The sequence below is a fragment of the Bos javanicus genome, chromosome 13 (assembly GCF_032452875.1).
Source record: "Bos javanicus breed banteng chromosome 13, ARS-OSU_banteng_1.0, whole genome shotgun sequence".
Lineage (NCBI taxonomy): Eukaryota > Metazoa > Chordata > Mammalia > Artiodactyla > Bovidae > Bos > Bos javanicus.
The window spans coordinates 77,097,523-77,116,680 of NC_083880.1; the positions used below are offsets into that span (position 1 = coordinate 77,097,523).

At 44.0% G+C, this 19,158-nt stretch overlaps 1 protein-coding gene across 2 annotated transcripts in view; it reads left to right on the forward strand.

The window, feature by feature from the left end:
• ARFGEF2 (ADP ribosylation factor guanine nucleotide exchange factor 2) overlaps positions 1 to 18,818 on the forward strand; it is an 80,542-nt gene extending 61,724 nt beyond the window's left edge. For both annotated transcript variants that reach the window (XM_061437891.1, XM_061437892.1), the window contains 12 exons: positions 2,046 to 2,206; positions 3,803 to 3,933; positions 4,068 to 4,197; positions 5,436 to 5,571; positions 6,018 to 6,156; positions 6,262 to 6,316; positions 7,777 to 7,891; positions 10,472 to 10,602; positions 13,624 to 13,792; positions 14,958 to 15,096; positions 17,558 to 17,675; positions 18,214 to 18,818. In XM_061437891.1, coding sequence (XP_061293875.1) covers positions 2,046 to 2,206; positions 3,803 to 3,933; positions 4,068 to 4,197; positions 5,436 to 5,571; positions 6,018 to 6,156; positions 6,262 to 6,316; positions 7,777 to 7,891; positions 10,472 to 10,602; positions 13,624 to 13,792; positions 14,958 to 15,096; positions 17,558 to 17,675; positions 18,214 to 18,390 — 1,601 coding nt within the window. In that variant the 3' untranslated portion in view covers positions 18,391 to 18,818. The remainder of the gene's footprint in view (positions 1 to 2,045; positions 2,207 to 3,802; positions 3,934 to 4,067; positions 4,198 to 5,435; positions 5,572 to 6,017; positions 6,157 to 6,261; positions 6,317 to 7,776; positions 7,892 to 10,471; positions 10,603 to 13,623; positions 13,793 to 14,957; positions 15,097 to 17,557; positions 17,676 to 18,213) is intronic.
• The last annotated feature ends 340 nt before the right edge of the window (positions 18,819 to 19,158 follow it).

Sequence of the window (19,158 nt, forward strand, 5' to 3'; positions counted from 1 at the left end):
GGGCAGGACGTCTGTGTGGTCCTTTATGGAGAAAATACATGTCTTAGCTTCGCTCAGGCGTGAGCTGCCTTGCTTTTGGCTGCAAGTTCAGTGTCAGTGAGCCAACAGAATATTCTAAGTATAGGAGATCAGTCCTGGGTGTTCTTTGGAAGGACTGATGCTAAAGATGAAACTCCAATACTTTGGCCACCTCATGCAAAGAGTTAACTCACCGGAAAAGACTCTGATGCTGGGAGGAATTGGGGGCAGGAGGAGAAGGGGACGACAGAGGATGAGACGGCTGGATGGTATCATCGACTAGATGGACATGAGTTTGGGTGAACTCCAGGAGTTGGTGATGGACAGGGAGGCCTGGCGTGCTTCGGTTCATGGGGTCGCGAAGAGTTGGACACGACTGAGTGACTGAACTGAACTGTCTTTAGACAGGAATGCACACAAAGCGAGTTTGTGTGTTGATAGGTTGATGAAAGTATCATGAGCACAGGCTCACAGGCTCACAACTCCATTTCCGCGAGGAGCGACGGGTCAGTGTTTGCCAGTGCGTCGCTCACAGCAGCTTTGTAGGACAAGTACCGTGAGTAACAAGAACACACAGTCACCTCTTCATGTCTGTCAGAAACTGGTTCCAAGACCCTCCTCAGGTACCAAATCCACAGATGCTCAGGCCCCTACGATGAAATAGCATAAAACCATGCACATCTTCCCGCATACTTTAAATCAAGTGTAGGCTACTCGTAACACATGATACAACATAAGAAGGCTGTGTACTTAGTTGCCGGCATGCAGCAAATTCAAGCTTTGAGTTTGGGAACTTTCTGAAATTTTTTTTCTAGGATAGTTTTGGTCTGGGGTTGTTTGAGCCCACTGATAGGAAAAGCAGTACTTCAGTGTTTCACTGAAGAGGAAACAGACGCAGGAGAGTGGGGGAGGAGAGCTTGTCTGAGGTCACACCGCTGGGAGGTGGTGGAGGGAGCCTGCCGCCTGCCGTCTGGCCCAGAAGTTGGGCCGTGGCCCTGCGCCCTGCACTGACCTCAGTCCCTGGGCCTGCCTGTTTGCCGGTCTTGATATTGGTGGACATTGTAAGACATCAGGTCAGCTTTGATTTTTTTTGAGGTCTTTTAACTTTTTTTTAATTCTTGTCACTCATATTCTCAGGTGGTATCTGTAAGATTTTGAAAACTGTCAATTTTAAACTGCCTGTCAGCTTTGGCTCACTGACCTTCCGTGTCTCACTTTGTCCTCACAAGGTCCCAGCAAGGTAGCACCAGGTGTGATCTTAGGGCGGAAGCAGCCAGGGAATGAAGGGATGTGCTCAGGGTCACAGAACCGGGGCCAGCGCTTCCCTCAGTGTTCGGCTTCCGTCAGGCAGACCCTCTGGGCCAACCCTACATGCATCCACGTTTGTATATCCCTCACGGTTCTGCTGACTCCATCCTAAAATGGACAGTTTGGTCTTCTCTTGGTGGTCCTCTCACTTCCTTAGGGCCACATCTCAGAAAAGAGCTCTTCCCAGAGTCCTTCCCCCACCACCAGCCTCTCCTGTCTCTGTCCCCTCACCCAGCACCCACCCCACCTGGGATTATTTTACGTATCTACTGATTGAGGTGGTTATTGTCCATCTTACCCATTGGAGCAAAGGCGGGAAATTTGACTGCTTATCTCTGTCCCCGGTGCCCACAACCACACTTTGTGGGATTTTTATTTCCCATCTTATCCATAATTTTATTCTTTATTAATTAATTTTTATTGCATTATAGTTGCTTTACACACTTTGCATGTGGTTGGCACTCAATAAATGTTTGTTGAATGAATGAATATTTGGGCCTTTACCTCATTGCTTGAGCTCAGGAAGCAGTGCAGTTTAGCCCTAGTTGTACTCAGGGCATTCGTTCCTGAATAATTTCATCAGAAACCCTGTCTTCCAGAGACCACTGACATGCCTTCCTTAGATATTCACTGCAGTAATCATCTCCTGTGTTTGTGTGTGTGTTTAATCCTCGTTTCTAAATCCTGGTCTTATTAAAAATGTGCCTTTGTTTCCCCAGCAACCATTTTCCAGCACCATTTCCCTGCAGCCATCGATTCCTTTCAAGATGCTGTGAAGTGCTTATCGGAGTTTGCCTGCAACGCTGCTTTCCCTGACACGAGCATGGAAGCCATCCGGCTCATCCGCTTCTGTGGGAAATATGTCTCCGAGAGGCCGCGGGTACAGTGTTCCTCTTCGCGCTGTTTGAGCCGTGGTAGGGAAGGATGTGTGGACAAAAGACCCTTGCTCTCTCGGGAAAGAGTTTTTCCAGCTGCTCTCTTACAAATGTGTGCTTGCCCTAAACTAGATGTTTATTTCCACATACTGCCATAACAGGGGTTTTACCTTTCTGGTTATTTTGTATGTATGAAAGTATTTTATTTAGTCTGAACTTTTATATAGTATCCTACAGACTGTTTTTGTAGAAGATAATAGTTGAGCTGTGAATTTTGGCAAAGCTGAAGAAGCTAGACATTGTATTTGAGAGGAACCAAACCTGTCTTTTAGGAAATGACTACGCCACTGTGATGTAGCCAGGAGATCACGTTTAGAGGTCACCTTTTGTTTTCTCCCAAAAATGCTGAGGGTTTTCCTGTTATATCTCACTTTCCTAAAGTGGGTCAGCCGACAGCCTCAAAACACTGCAGTGGGGTGAAAACAAGCAGGACTAAACTGATGGCCTGTACAGATCTCTTTTTAAGCATTCTTTACAGAAGTGCACGCCCCCGAGATGATACATCTGGTCCCAGCAACAGCTCAATGAGATGAGATGACAATGAGACCACTGTTGATTGAGCACTCAGTACATGTCAGGCAGCATTCGAGCATGTTCTGTGTGTGGATTCGTTTAACCCCCACATCAGGCCCATAGGAGGGGTAATTATATTCCCGTTATACAAGGGCAGTAAGTGAAGCACAGCGAGAAACCACCTAATGCTAAATAACCAGCGTTGATAGAGAAACTCCATTGCAACAGAGCACACTTCTTCAAGAGTGGTTAAGGAACAGAGGGCTGAGGACCCCAGAGACAGGGCAGGAAGTAGGGCTTCACATTTGGACTGTGTAAAGACCGCCAGCGCCTACACACGTGGCTTTGGGCCTCTTATTTAATCCCTTAGTGCCTCTGTTAACTCATCTACAAAGTGGAACCATTATTTCTGCCTCCTTCAGGGAATTGTGAGAATTGTTAATTCATGTAAAACACCTTTACAGCTCCTGGTCCATAGCAAGTGCTTAGTCAGTAGTAGGTTCTGCCACTCCTCTTTTAAGTAATACAGCTACAGTTGTTCAGCTGCCAAGTCGTGTCTGACTCTCTGCGACTGCAAGCACGCCGGGCTCATCTGTCCACCACTGTCGACCAGAATTTGCTCAAATTCATGTCCATTGAATCAGTGATGCTATCTAACCGTCTCATCCTCTGCTGCCCCTTCTCCTTTTGTAGTAACGTTTGGGAACAGTCTGATACTGAATCATCCTGGGGGCTTTGCTATCACCATTTTACCTTTATCGCTTTTCTTAATGTAAAACCTCCTGCCGCCAGGATTCTTGTGATCTGCCTCACTCACCTTACTCTAAAACCCACAAAGGTCCATAGGGAGAAACCGCGCATGTGCCTTTGAAACAGACTGGTCTCTGTCTCTGCAGGATTCCCAACAGACCCTTGCTGAACTGAGGTTTTTAGGAGGGGAAATGAGGAGCTTTCATCTTCTTGTAGTTCTGGTTCGGCTCCTTCCTTTCACCTGCTGGGTCCGCCTCTGAGGGATGGTCTCATTGTAGGTGCTGCAAGAATACACAAGCGATGACATGAACGTGGCTCCTGGTGACAGAGTCTGGGTCCGAGGCTGGTTCCCCATCCTGTTTGAGCTCTCCTGCATCATTAACAGATGCAAGCTAGATGTCCGGACCAGGTAACCACGTCCCGGCTCCCCTCCCCGGGGCCCCTTCCCCACCTCCCCGCCTGGGTCTCAGCCCCCGCCTCCCCCGGCCCCTGCCCTCTTCCCCCACCCATCCCCTCCTCTGTGCCTGGCTTTGTTTCCCCCAGAGGGCTCACAGTCATGTTCGAGATCATGAAGAGCTATGGCCACACCTTTGAAAAGCACTGGTGGCAGGACCTGTTCAGAATCGTGTTCAGGATTTTTGACAACATGAAACTCCCTGAGCAACAGTCAGAGGTGGGTGATGACGAAAGCACTGCCCCGGGGAGATGGGAGAAGAGCCGCTTTGGCCCTCGTCTGTGCCCAGGGTTGCGTCGTCAGCATCCACAGCCCACGGAGGTCTTACACAGCGAGCCGCTTCGGGTGTGTTTTGAAAAGGAAAACACCCTTCCTGGCCCTCTTCTCCCAGTCACCGAGTAGTGCTGAGGAACTTCCCATTTGGGGATGAGTGAGGGGAAATAAATCTCCACTGTGCGCCCGCTCAGCCCTTGAGCACCGAACCTGCCACTTTCGGCAGGCGCCTCGCGGTCCTCTTCACTGTTCGGTTCATACCAACTTCTGAACAGTTGGGAGAATGTGAGGGTGCATGTGTTTCTTCAGCATCATGTTTTCATTTCCTTTAGGTGTATACCCCAAAGTAGAATTTGTTGAATCATATGGTAGTTCTATTTTTAAATTTTTGAGGAACCTCCATACTGTTTTCCATAGCGGCTGCACCAATGTATATTTCCATCATCAGTGCCCAAGGGTTCCCTTCTCTTCACGTCCTCTCAAGCATCTGTTATCTCTTGTCTTTTTGATGATGGCCATTCTGATAGGCCCGAGGTGTTATCTCATTGTGATTTTGATTTGCATTTCTCTGATGAGTGATTTTGAGTGCCTTGTCATGTATCTTTTGGCCATTTGTATATCTTTGGAAAAACTTGTCTATCTAACATCATTTTTAATATTTACATTTTTGTGTAAGGTGTATTGAACATAACTAACATTTTTGAATGTATCATTTTTGGGGGGGTTTGTTTTTTGTTTTGGCCATGCCACACAGCTTGCAGGATCTCGGTTCCCTGACCAGGGATTGAACCTGGGCCCCAGCAGTGAAAGGGCAGAGTTGTAACCACTGGACCTCCAGGGAGTTCCCAGAAGTATCACTGAATGACTTTAAATTCTGTCGTATGGATGTTCCCAATGTAATTGCCACGTTACTGAGCATTGGCTTATGTCTGTGTTTACAGTAGATGAATACCTGTGTGGTAAACATCTTTATTCATAAACCTTCAGCCGCAGATCTTTATTTCTTCAGGGTTCATTCCTGGAAGTAGTGTTACTGCATGAGTGGATGTGCACATGTTTAAGATGGTTGATCCCTATTGCCAAATTTCGTTTCAGAATATTTTGCCAGTGATATGTGAGAATTACCATCTCACCTTACAAAGAGAGTGCCTTTTAAACATTATCTTTTAATTTTTTTTCCCCAGAAATCCGAGTGGATGACAACAACTTGCAATCATGCACTTTATGCTATTTGTGACGTATTTACCCAGTTCTATGAAACTTTGAGTGAAGTTCTGCTTTCTGATGTATTTGCACAGTTGCAGTGGTGTGTAAAACAAGGTACTCTTTGTGTAGCTAGGCATTATTTTTCTTGACATAGTCTTTAGTGAGAGATTAATTTTTTTCAACATATAGAAGCATGAAGGCTGAAGAGTGCATTTATAATTGGTGAAAATGAGTATTTTTTAATTAAATTAGAACATAGAAACAATTTCTCCTCCAAGTCAGTTTATAAAGCATTTCTCATACAAGGAGCCAATTAATTAAGTACCAAAATGTTGACATTCTTCCATTCTTAACAATAAAGTATAAAAAATAATTTTACCTCTTTATAGCCTACTTAAACGCTAAAAACTTTTAATACCATCCCTAGCAGTGCTTCATTAATTAGAGGCCTACTAGCCTACCAGTTGCATTGTCTCCCCACATCACAATATGCAGCATCAGTGATCAGGCTGGAATCAGAACAGCATTTGAAGTTTAATGATAGATGTTTTATTTTGCAGATAACGAGCAGTTGGCTCGATCAGGTACAAATTGCTTAGAAAACTTAGTAATATCCAACGGAGAGAAATTCAGTCCTGACGTCTGGGATGAAACATGCAATTGTATGCTGGATATCTTCAAAACAACCATCCCCCACGTGTAAGTGTTAATGTGATCACTGCTCTTTATTTCTATGTTCAGTTGTTTTAAAGCTCCAGGCTGCCCTTCACATTGATTATTTTCCTTCTCTTGCATTCCCTGAAGTCTGCTGACATGGAGACCTGTAGGAATGGAGGACGATCCAGCAGAAAAACATTTGGTAGGATTTTTTTTTTTTTTCAGTTGTCTTTTCTCTGATCACATATCATAGTAAAAAGTTAAGCAGCCTAAGGAGTTTAGGCTTTTCTGATGGAAAGTGAGTAAGGAAGGTTATAAAAGCTGAAAGTGAAAGTGTTAGTCCCTCAGTTGGGTCCAACTCTTTGCGATCTCATGAACTGTAGCCCACCAGGCTTCTCTGTCCGTGGAATTTTCCAGGCAAGAATACTGGAGTGGGTTGCCATTTCCTTCTCCAGGAAATCTTCCCGACCCAGGGATGGAACTCGGGTCTTCTGCATTGTAGGCAGATTCTTTACCATCCGAGCTACCAGGGAAGCCCTATAAGAGCTAAACACTGTATATATTCATTAATGTATTCTTTTGAAAGTACAAAGAAGTATTAAGAAAATAAGTCACTTCACTCAATAAAAGCTACAAAGCACTTCTAGCTTTTATTTCTGTGACTGAGCACATGCAACCCACATTTGCAGTTTGGGCTCACTTTGTACATGATGTATTAATTCCATTGTGGGCATTTTTCCGTATTCTTAAATAGTCTTTGAGAACAGCCTCTTCCCTGGCTGCACATTATTATAATTTATTTAATGGATTTTCTCTTGTTGAACTGTCAGTCAGTTCTGGCCTTTCACCATTGTAAATACTGCTTTGGTGTAATTATTCTTGTTTATTGCCCTCTTACATAAAGAGTGCTTTCCTGGGACTTGCCTGGTGGTCCAGTGGTCTAAGACTTTGTCTTCCAATGCAGGGGGTGCAGGTTCAGTCCCTGGCCAGAAAACTTTAAGACATGCCTCATGGCCAGAAAAAGAACCAGAGCAGAAAGCAATATTATAACAAATTTAATAAGAAACTTTAAAATGGTCCATATCCAAAAAATGAAATCTTAAAAAGAATGCTTTTCTCTTCACCGATGAAATCGTTTTCGTTTTTTGTGTAAGGCCCCATAAAGAAGTAGTATCCCTTTAAAATACTGTGGTTTACAGGGTAAACCTTGAGTCTTACTAGCTTCTATTTCCAAATAACTATAAAGGCGTTAGATTTTGAAAGGCTTTTGGGATATAACCATTTAAAAATAAAGCACAGTATGTAAACATTTTCTGTTTAACTTTCTGCTGTCAACTTTAAAAAAAGCTCCTACCATACTCATTTATTTTTGAACTTGATCTCATTAAAAATTGTCACACTCATCATGAAATCATAGTGTGTAGAGAAATGCCACCTAAGTTGGAATCAGAAAATGTGAAATTTTAATGGGAGAAAGAAATTCTTGAAATTCATGATCTCGCCCATGCAGCCTCTGAAAAGTGCTGCATTGTACTTCAAGCTCAGCAAGACACTTACACATTCAAGTTGGGAAAGCAGTGTTAAAACCAGGCACATCTCTGCACAGGTCCTAAATTGTGAATGGAGGAGTGAGCATTGTGTTTCTCTCTGGTTAACTTCCAGGATGTGGATCTGGACCGCCAGTCTTTAAGCAGCATTGATAAAAATGCCTCTGAGAGGGGTCAGAGCCAACTCTCTAACCCGACCGATGACGGCTGGAAAGCCAGACCATATGCAAGTAAGACCCCTTTTCTTACTGTTTTTGTTTTTATTTGTTTGCTATTTTAAGTAGGTAACACATGTATGTGATTCAAATATTTGGCCGGTGCAGAGAGGTAAAGAGGCTGTGAGCCTGCCTTCCACCCCTGAGCCTCAGTCTGCAGCTCCCCTCCCCTGTGGCAGCCAGTGTCACCAGTTGCTAATAGTCCTTTTTAGAGACTCATGTGTAAGCAAATGCATATCCATCTACACAAGCATATAATGCATATTTATATTTATATATGAATTCTCTTCCACCATTTTTATAGACATTATAGAATACGTTCATTGTTCCTTATCTCTAATGTAACTTAGAGATCATTCAAAATCAGTACCTGAAGTGCTCTCACCCCCTTTTATACTACTGTATGTTGCCCCACACTGTAGCTGTGCTGTTATTTGCTTAATTGGGTTCCTACCAGTGGATATTTATGTTATTCCTAGTCTTTTTCTGGTATAAACAACACTCCATTGAATCACATAATACATGTGTTATTTGTGAGTTTATCTGTACAGTAAATCCCCAGAAACAGAATTGCTAGGTTAAAAGAGAAGTGCCTTTGCTATTTTGATAGATAATTCCAGGTTGCTGCCTATTAAGGTTACACCTGTTAACATGGTCTTTGAAAACACCTGGGTGATACTTGGTATCTTTTGAGTAGTCTTAATATGCAGTTTTTAATTATGAGTGAAACTGAGCAGTTTTTCCTGTGTTTAAGAACCATTTCTGTTTTCTTGGCTCTGTTTTCTGTTTGTAATCTTGGCTCATTTTGTACTGATTGTTGGTCTTTTTATTAATTTGAGGGGGCTTGTGTGTTAGAGATCCCTTTGCTGGATGTAAGTTTCAAATTACTTTTGCTGATTTATCCGTTAATGTTGCTTATGGTGTGTTTTCCTGTCTGTCATTTAAAAAATAGGTTTTGCAGTTGCTGTGAGCCAGGCACTTGTGTGCCCCATGCGTGTACAGTCTCACGTGATTGTTATCCTTGCTGTCTGAGGGGGTGCCATTTTACAAGGTCTCGGGTGACATGACTTGCTAATACGTTGTAGAGTCAAGATTCAGACACTTTTGACTGAGAAATTGAACCATTTCTGGTGTTAGTCTGGTCTTTTTTTAAAGTTGTGGTTGACATTTTTCTTCATAGTGGTTTCACCCTCTTCTCAACACACCAGTCTGTAGGTGTCCACACTGGCATGAACTTCTGAGGCAGCGCATTAGACAAAGCCCTGTGTGGTCACCATTGTCTTTTGAAGGCTAGAAAATCACCACCCTTGGAATTCATTCAAGAGGTGCCACCTTGGAGACTGCAGGCCCGCTCCTCCATGTCTGTGGCATTACCAGGGTGTCTCCAGAGTCCAGGCAAAGGATGGAGCTGAGTCCTCATCAGCCCCAGATAAAGGAACAAGTGGACGTTTCTTCAGTGGAACCACTGGGCGCAGCAAGACACTTAAATCCTGAGAGATGCCTGGGACTTGAGGCCCTGCCAGTTCTCCAGGGAATAGAACTTTGCTTCTCCCAGTTTTCCGTCTCCGCCTCCTTTTCAGGGATGAGCTCAGTGCATAGAGCAGCAGGCGCAACCCTTGACACACTTGCATTGTTTACTTTCTTTCTTTTTATTTTGGGTCCAAGGTGGTGGTGTCATTGAACAAGTATAAGTTTACATCTATTGCACTTCCACTGTATATTTTTTCACTTAAAACTAATTCTCTGTGGAGAATTTTTATATGTATAACTTCATAGCCATTTTCAAAAGCTTGAAGATGACCCAGCTCCCTGTTAACGTTTATCTAATACTTTCAACATTCTGGTCCTTTAACAATAAGTTGGAAAGGAAGCTGTACTTGGACTGGAATCAGATCAGCCATGGGCTGTCCCAGAACCCAGGGATTAAGAAGATGAGACCTTAGTCGAAGTCTGGTCCGTAGGCAGAAACAACATCATAATCTAAGCGGGAAATTCTCCACAGAGAACTATTTCAGCTCCTGAAACAGGCAGGAGCAGATTCTGAGGGATATGGAAGCAGAAAAAACGGGCAGCGGCTGCCCCATCTAGCGATCCAGGAGCTAAGAATTTACATGAGCTGCACCCCTTCCCCCGACCCTCACAGCTGAGATTCAGCCCTTTGGCAAGGCCAGCTACCACAGGAACCTGTAGCCTCTTGTGGACAGAGCACAGCCCAGAGCCGGTCTATAGAAGAGCAGAGAAAGGTGCTGGAGAACAGGGGACCTGCGTCACTGACGCGCTTCACCTCTTCAGGTGTTTGCTCAGAAAGCACATGTTCAGAGAGAACCTTTTCTGGCCAGCTCGCAGCCCCACCTGACAGCACCCCTTCCAACTCCCAGTCCCCCCACCCTGTGTCCTCGTTGTGTGACATCCTGTATCTTATACTTAAAGAGCTTGTTTACTGTCTGTCTCTGCCATGGCGGGGGCAGGGATTTTTGTCCAGCTTATTCATTGTTATGCTGCAGCATCAAGATCTGTGCTGACACACAGGAAGAGCTCAGTGAACTCAGTACTGGCTGAATCATTATTAGGGTTAATCTTTATCATCTAATATAGATCAGAAACTGTTTGCCAGCCTCCTCATCAAGTGTGTGGTCCAGTTGGAACTGATACAGACCATCGACAACATCGTGTTCTACCCCGCGACAAGCAAGAGGGAGGACGCAGAGCACATGGCTGCCGCCCAGGTGAGGGCGGGCCGGAGAAGAGCGTCCTTGCCGGTGGGGAGGTTGTCCGGGTGCGGTGATGTGCTGGAGCCACCTTGGGTTGGCCGCCAGAGCCCCTCATGCTCACTTCCCCAGCCCTGTGTTCAGCGACAAGGGTACTGGTCACTTAATACTGGCCGTGACGGGAGTGTGTACCCCACAGAAATCACCAAGCACTGAAAATCAGCCTTTCCAAGAGAGCCGGTTTACCAGCATTGCACTGCTGAGATTCCACCCCTTGCCTTGGTGCTTCAAAAAAAATGTGTTATTAATCATAGGGACTGCTCCTTATCATTGATACACAGTTAACCCGTAACTAACTGAGAAGGAAAACTTAAGTGGCTAAAGGTCCCAATTTTTCCTTCAGAAAGTATACCTTTGTTATGTATATGCAACCTTTTTGTATATACAGTATGCTTGGAAACAGAACTCAGTGTCCAAAAGTGGGACGGTAACCTTCCACCACAGGTCGCAGACCTGAGTGCTTCATGGCCTGGGAGATGCTGTGAGTAGGGGCAGCAGGCCGGGGGGCACAGTGGGAGGCCACTGAGCCCTGCTACCTCCCTGCTCCAGGGCCAGTTGCCGCCTGGTGGGTGAAGCTGTGACAGTCTTCCAGTGTTTCAAGAGGCGTCGGAAATCAAGATTTCAGGGGATATTCCTGGCAGTCCAGTGGTTAGGACTTAGTGCTTTCACACTGAGGGTGCAGGTTCCATCCTTGATCAGGGAACTAAGATCTCAGAAGCTGTGCAGCAGGCCACCCCCCTGAAAAATGGAAATCTCTTGTTTATTAAATACTATAATTATACCTGAGGGATAGATGCAGCACAAAGGCTATCCTTTTTTGGGTTTTGTTTATATTATTAAGTGTACAGTTCAGTGGTTTTAGTATATTCACAAAGCTATGCAAACTTCCCCACTAATTCTAGAACATTTTAATCACTGCAAAAGGGAACACCCTGACCATCAGTATCACTCCCCATTCCCTTCTTGCCCCAGCCCTTGGCAACTGCTGATCTATCTTCTGTCTCTGGGTTTGTCTAACCCAGATATTACATGTTGTGTTAGTCGTATAACTTGTGAGCTTTTGTGTCTGGCTCCTTCCGCTCGCCGCTTTCCAGGTTCGCTGTGCTGTGGTGTGCACCCTCCTCCACTGTTCTCACCTGTGGCTGAATAACATCCCGTGTGTGCTCAGGCCACGTTTTGTCTGTCTGTTCATCAGTTGATGGACATTTGGGTTGTGTCCACTGTCTGGCTGTTACAAATAATCCTGCTGTGAACATTTTTGTACAAATTTTAATGTGCACATACGTTTTTAAATCTCTTGAGTATAAACCTAGGAGTAGAATTGCTGGGTCATATGGTAGCTTTGTGTTTGCCTTTTTGAGGAATTGCCAGACTGTTTTCCAAAACAGCCAGACTATTTTCCATTCCCACCAACAGTGTGTGAAGGTTCCAGGGTCTTCACCTCCTCACCAGTGGTTATCATTGTGTTGCTGGTTTTATTTAAATTATTACAGCCATCCTCATGTGTGTGAAGTAGTAGCTCATTGTGGATTTATTCTCATATTTGGAGAAACACCTATTCAGATCCTTTTTGTTGGATTATTTATCTTTTTATCATTGAAAGAGTTTCTGTATTTTCTAGATACTAGTCTCAGCACATAGATATATGATCTGTACCATTTTGTGCATTTTTTTTTCAATTTCTTGATGGTGTCCTTTGAAGAACAAAAGTTTTTAATTTTGATAAAAGTAATGTTACTGTTTTTTCTCCAGTTACTTGTACTTGTAAAATTATTTCTAAAAGCATTGCCCTAATTCAGGGTCACAGAGATTTAGGCCTACATTTTGTTTTAAGAATTTTACAGCTTTAGCTCTTATGTTTAGGTCTCTGATCCATTTTTTTTAGTTTATTGTATATGATGGGAGATAGGGAGTCTGCCTTCATTCTTTTGCATGTAAATACTCAGTTATCCCAGTACCATTCAATATAAAGACTATTTTTTCCCCGTTGAATTATTCTGACATCCATGCTAGAAATCTCTTGATCATAAATATGAGGATTTATTCCTAGATTCTCAGTTATGTTCCATTTATCTGTATGTCTGTCTTTATGCTAGTATCACGCTGTCTTGATTACTGTAGTTTTTTTTTTTTTTTAATAAGTTTTTTTAAAATAGGGAAGTATGAGTCTTCCAGCTTTGTGCTTTTTTTTTTTTTTTTCCCCAAGATTGTTTGGCTGTTCTGTGTCACTTACATTTACCTATGAATTTTAGGATCAGCTTGTCAATTCCTGCAAAGATGTCAGCTGGAATTTTGATGGAGATTACACTGAATTTATAGATCTATTTCAGGAGTATTGCGAACTCTGCCCTTCTGTAACCTCTGGCTTATAGGGAGGGATGTGGTCCATTTTCCTCGAGGGCTCAGCAAATATAAAATCCCTAATTATGTCCGACATTTCAGGCAACATGTTCAATAAAAATTTCTAGCAATTCATACCTATTTTTATGGTTTTTCCCTTCACATTTAAAAACACAATTGTCAGACCTACTGCAGTTCATTGATCATGTGATGAGGCTTGAGATGAGCTGCCACGTGGGCTTTGGCTGAGAATTTCTTTCACTATGCTCTGAGCCTCACAGCTTCTGTCACGGGTACTACAGCTTGATTTTCTCATTTTCCACTTTCTTCATAAAATAAGAAGCAGACAGTGCAGTCGTGTAAGGAAATCTGTAATGAAATACTTGGAGAAACGCACACTCCTGTTCATGCAGTGAAGGCAGTACTGACACAACTGAAACTCCCGCAGAGCCTGCCGTCGTGCAGGAGCTCAGCGCATCCTCTCCCAGCCAGGGAGCGGGGTCTAAATGGAAAACCGTTGAGGCTGTTGAGAAAGGCAGTGTGCCTTACAGAGAGGAGGACTCCTGAAGAGCCCTGATACCTGCGTGTCCAGAGCCAGTCTGTCTTCCTTACTCAGCTCTGTTATTCTCCCCTCTCCAGCAAGACACGCTGGACACAGATATCCACATCGAGACGGAGGACCAGGGCATGTACAAGTACATGTCTTCGCAGCACCTCTTCAAGCTCCTGGACTGCTTGCAGGAGTCCCATTCATTCTCAAAGGCCTTCAACTCCAATTATGAGCAACGGACCGTCCTGTGGCGAGCAGGTAAGGCAGACTACACAGATGGGACAGGTGGTCGCCCCGGTCACCGTCCTAAACCGTTAAGCCTTTGGAAAGTCCCTGGTGTGGTACACACAGCTGAAATAACTTAACAGGTGTTTTCACACTTGAGGGAGAAAGAAGGGAAATTTCATCCCAGTACCAGTAATATAGCCTGGCACACAGGAGAGTCTCAGTATTTGATGGAAAAACAAATTGGTTTAGAGTTTAACCTAGCAAGTCAAGAAATTTTACATTAGATTAAAATTGTAAAGTTAATATGATGGTATAAAAACTGTGGAAGTCTAGGAGAAACAGACACACTGGTACATTTTCTGGGGCTTTTAGGGGTTTTTCTCTCCCATCTCCATATGTAAATACAAAGTCCTGGACGTGAGTGGTGTATGTGTGTAGACACACACGTATGTTTGTACAGGGGTGAAGACAGTAGGAGTCTCATTTTGTGAACTTTGTATGAAAGTGATACTTGATATATAATTCTTGTAATATTACCGTTAATTTTCTCCCCAGATGCCTGTTTTAGCCCATAATTTTAAAATGTCAGTTTTCTCTTTAGGTTTAAAGTAGGTGTTTTATGATTTGCCAATAATAAGATTTTGCTTATTAGAGTGGTTTACACATCCCAGTGGCTGATTGGTATTGCTTTGTTTAAGAAAATGTGTTCTTATATATGCTTTGTGGGGAAAAAAAAAAAAACTAGCAACTCAAGAAACATGCTAGAACTTTAAAGAGCCATAACACTTGAGAAGATGAAATGAATGGCTTCACCCACCAGTGAGCAGAGTCTGAATGGAGAACAGTTCAGGGTGTGTCGAGTGTCATATGTCCAATACGGAGGGTGCAACGTCAGGGCTGCCTCTGTTCAGTATCACAGTTGAGCCGTGTCAAAAATGTGAGATTGAGACTTCCCTGGTGGTCCAGTGGCTAAGACTCCGTGCTCCCAGTGCAGGGGGTCTGGGTTCCATCCCTGGTCAGGGAACTAGATTCCATATGCTGCAACTAAGATCCTGTGCAGCCGAATAAATAATAATTTTATTTTTTTAAATGTGAGATGGTTCAATATTTCCTGAAGTAACTACGTTAGGGTCCCACATGCTTTCTCAGCATTACTCTAGGAGCATGCACAATTTACATGACTACCTGATCCTAGGTTTTAAGGGCAAGTCTAAACCCAATCTTCTAAAGCAAGAAACCAGCAGCCTGGCCTGTTGTTTGAGGATCCTGTTTCGAATGTATGTCGATGAGAACCGCAGGGATTCCTGGGAAGAAATTCAGCAGCGACTTTTAAGGTAAGAAGAAATTATTTCAGATTAGATTTCTTATTTGTAATACGCCAAATGCTTTACAACAGTACTGTGATTTGAAAAGAGTAGGAGAAAAATACCTATATGTTGACTTCCCTAGAAACTGTTTTCCTTTTTGTTTTTTCTTTCTTTTGGGTGACTCTTGTATTCCAGTTTTCTTAATGCCCTAAAGAGGACAGGGCCTCACTTCTTGCATGTATCATTTCTTAAAGCACAGAAACCTCAGCAAGGGAAAGTGCCTGAGCTCAGAGTCATCAGGCCCTAGTCCTGGCTAGGTCCCCTCCAGAGTACTGTCAGCTCCAACATCCCACCATTCCTGCTTCCCAAGAGAAGCATACTAGAATCATGTGGGCACCAGGATGCACTTACTTTGTGCAGAAATGCAGCAGTGGGCAGGCAGTGGATGCCATGGAGAGAGTCCTCTGCAGAGAAGTAGATCTTTGCCACCCAGCTTCTTGGGCAACTGTGAGCAAGATGCCGTGTCTACGCCTCTTTGCACTCCTTTAAGATTTGAAAACATTAACGTGGAGTGCTGACAACCATGTGACAAGACACGTGCTCTTCCTGCACCACTGGGTCTTCCTGGAAATCACGGGGCATTTTACATATATCTGTGTATACATGTGTATACATGTATCTCAAGAGCCTTAAAGAATTCCATCTCTCTTTGACTCAATAATTCCACTGTTAGGGAATTGCGATTCTCACACAGAACGTTCATTGCAGATATAAAGAGAAAAAATTTAAAACAGCTCAGCTGCGTATCAGAGTATATCATAGGATATAAATTATGGTATATCCTATGATAGAATATTAGGCAGCCTTTAAAAATGAAGTTTGGGGGAATTCACTGGTTGCCTAGTGGTTAGGATTGCAGGCTTTCACTGCCATGGCCTGGGTTCAGTCCTTGGTCAGGGAACCAAGATCTCACAAGCCGCATGGCACAGCCAAAAAATCAATGAAATTTTGTAAATGAAGCGTTTAAAAAATAATCTTCTGGAAAAAAATAATAGTGATTTTCTGGGACTTCCCTGGCAGTCCAGCGCAGATAAGACCCCAAGCTTCTGATGCAAAGGGCGTAGATTTTCTCCCTGGTCAGGGAACTAAGATCCTGTATGCCACACAGTGTGGCCTAAAAATAATTTAAAAAAATAAAATTTTCCTTGATGTGGAAACATGCTCATAACACAAGTTTCACCACAAAAAAGCAGGAAGTAAAACCATATATACTTGTAATATTTCAGCATTGCTTTTTAAAAGTCACCAAAAATAGCTGGAAGGAAATATGCCAGAATAATGCCATGTGTCCCTTAGAGTGGGCTTCCCCGGTGGCTCAGTGGTGAAGGATCCACCTGCGATTCAGGAGACACGGGTTCCACCCCTGGTTGGGGAAGATCCCTTGGAGGAGGGCACGGCCACCCACTCCAGTGTTCTTGCCTGGAGAATCCCAAGGACAGAGGAGCCTGGCGGGCTACAGTCAGTGGGGTTGCAGAGAGTCGGACGCGACTGAAGTGACATAGCACGCACACACGTTCCTTAGAGTGATGGGGTTGTGGGAATTTCTTTCTCTTCAGTGATTTTTTTTTGCCCTTTTCAGTCATCTTACAAAGAAAATATATGACAAGTCATAAACTGAAAAATGAATTCATTAAATAAAGGGGACAGCAGCAGCTCCTTTCAACTTAACATCAAGTCCAAAAGAGAATTACTTACAGTCTCACGCAGTTTCTCTGGAGGACGTACATAAGTGTTAAGTTTCTAACCCAGCGTGTTTAAAAAACTAGCTGTTGTGTGTTGTGTGAGAAGAGAGTGGGGGGCCGTGGTTAACTGTGGGTAACAGGCTCTTGTGCTGGGTGTGTTGCAAACCCTGCCTGACTGAGCCCCCGCCACCGGCCCAGCCTGCACTGGCCTTACGTTGAATATCCTTGTTCAGTTTCATCCTCACAGCGGCCCCTTGAGTTTGGTACAGTTGTTTATTCCCATTTTACAGCTGAGCAAACTGAAGCTCAGGGATTTGCTCAAGATGGCACAGCCAGAGCAGGTGCGCGTTAGAAACTCACTGCAAGATTAGAGAGTTCTCTTTGTGGTTGCTGATGGGGAGGATGGGGGAGAGGGATCATTAGGGAGTTGGGGATTGATATGGACACTCTGCTGTGTTTAAAATGGATAACCAGCAAGGACCTGCTGTAGAGCACAGGAACCTCTGCTCAGTGTTATGCGACAGCCTGGATGGGAGGGGACTTTGGGGGAGAATGGATACATGTATACGTATGGCTGAGTCCCTTTGCTGTCCACCTGAAACTGTTAACACCACAGTATTATTAATCACTTATACTCCAATACAAAATAAAAAGTCTTAAAAAAAAATGACAGAGTTCTCCACTCCAGTGAAATGTGTGCCCTTCCTCTTCTGTCTGACATACACCCCCTCCGCTGGTTCTTCTAGTGTGTGCTCCGAGGCCCTGGCCTATTTCATCACGGTGAATTCTGAAAGCCATCGGGAAGCCTGGACAAGCCTCCTATTGTTACTTCTAACAAAAACCCTCAAAATAAATGACGAAAAGGTATAAACAAGTAATGTCTTCACCAGAATTGGGTTTGGGTTGGCTTTATACTGAGACTTTGAAGTAAGTACTTTCCCCATTCTCCCAGGGATGGTTACATAACTAGCACCATTCTCGGAGCATTGGTGAGAAGCTGACTCATTATGAACAATGGTGGCTGAGGTTATTGGGCTTTTTCTCTCAAAGAACCCCAGTGGAGAAAGGCAGGTTGCTGTTAAACAACCACCTGATGTTCACTGTGGCTTTGTTGGAAGAGAGGGTTGAGGTTGTGAAAGCCTGGATTAGAACTGGAATTTTGATTTACTGAAATGAAAACTGACTTTGGTAGCAAGGCTGTTCCCCGTTTGTGTTTGGCGTTAGGTATAACTAGAAGAAGTTTTAATTGGCAATTTTTTGCACCTATGTCCCAACAGTGAGGAGCAAAGTGCCACTGTTATTTGCAAGAAGTTCCAGGGTGAGATGAACACTTGCAGAAAACCAGGGTCAGAAGAAGAGTTCCACGTCTAATTTTCTCTCTCTCCTTCTCTCCCACCTCAAGTTTAAAGCACATGCTTCCATGTACTACCCCTACCTGTGTGAAATTATGCAGTTTGACCTGATTCCTGAGCTCCGAGCCGTTCTGCGGAAGTTCTTCTTGAGGATAGGCGTTGTGTATAAGATATGGATTCCAGAAGAGCCATCACAAGTCCCGGGGAGCCTGTCGCCAATCTGGTAGCCCTGGCCCCTGCGGGCACCACTGTATCTCTGCGGAACTGTCCTCACGCTGCCCCTGCCTGGCACATCTCGAGAAGGGTCAGACCGCAGAAAGTTGACATCCCGAAGCTAGAGAGGCCTGGGTAAAGATGGTTCCATCAGAGTCCCGGGACTCGGGCATTGCGGTGTTCCTTTAAACTGCTGCGTACCCAGTTGACACAGTAGGTGGGGAGTCTGTCTCGTCTCCGCCAGTCTTTCCCATTACCCATCGGACTGCGTGTCACCTGTCATTGCACTCGCCGTCACTGTCATGCAGAGTCCCACAACTGGCTCTTCACTCCCGTCAGAGGAAGTACCCTCCTTGAAAATACTGAACATAGCTGTATAGGTTCGTGATTACTAGAGAGTATATTAATAAAATTTCTTGTGACGGCTACGTGCCACTTAAAACACGCTGGGTTTTGTTGTTTGAATGTGCTGGAGGAGTTTGGGTGTTTTTGTCACTTGTGAGTCAACTGTAGTTGTGTTAGTTTGGGGAAAGGTACAGGGAAAAAAGAGTTCTTTGTTCTTTTTCCTCCCTGTTTTGTTCATGACTGGGTGATTTTTAAAGCATTTTTTTAAAAAATAATTACTGAGGATTTGACTGAAAGCAGAGCTTAGTAATTAAGTTAGAATTAAGAGCTTGCAAGGTTTAAAAAACAAATGTAGTGCTTCTGGCTCTCCCTGTTTTAGTAACTGGGGGAGGAAAAGTCTATAGGAAAAAGGAAACAATTGAATGAAGATGGCTAGT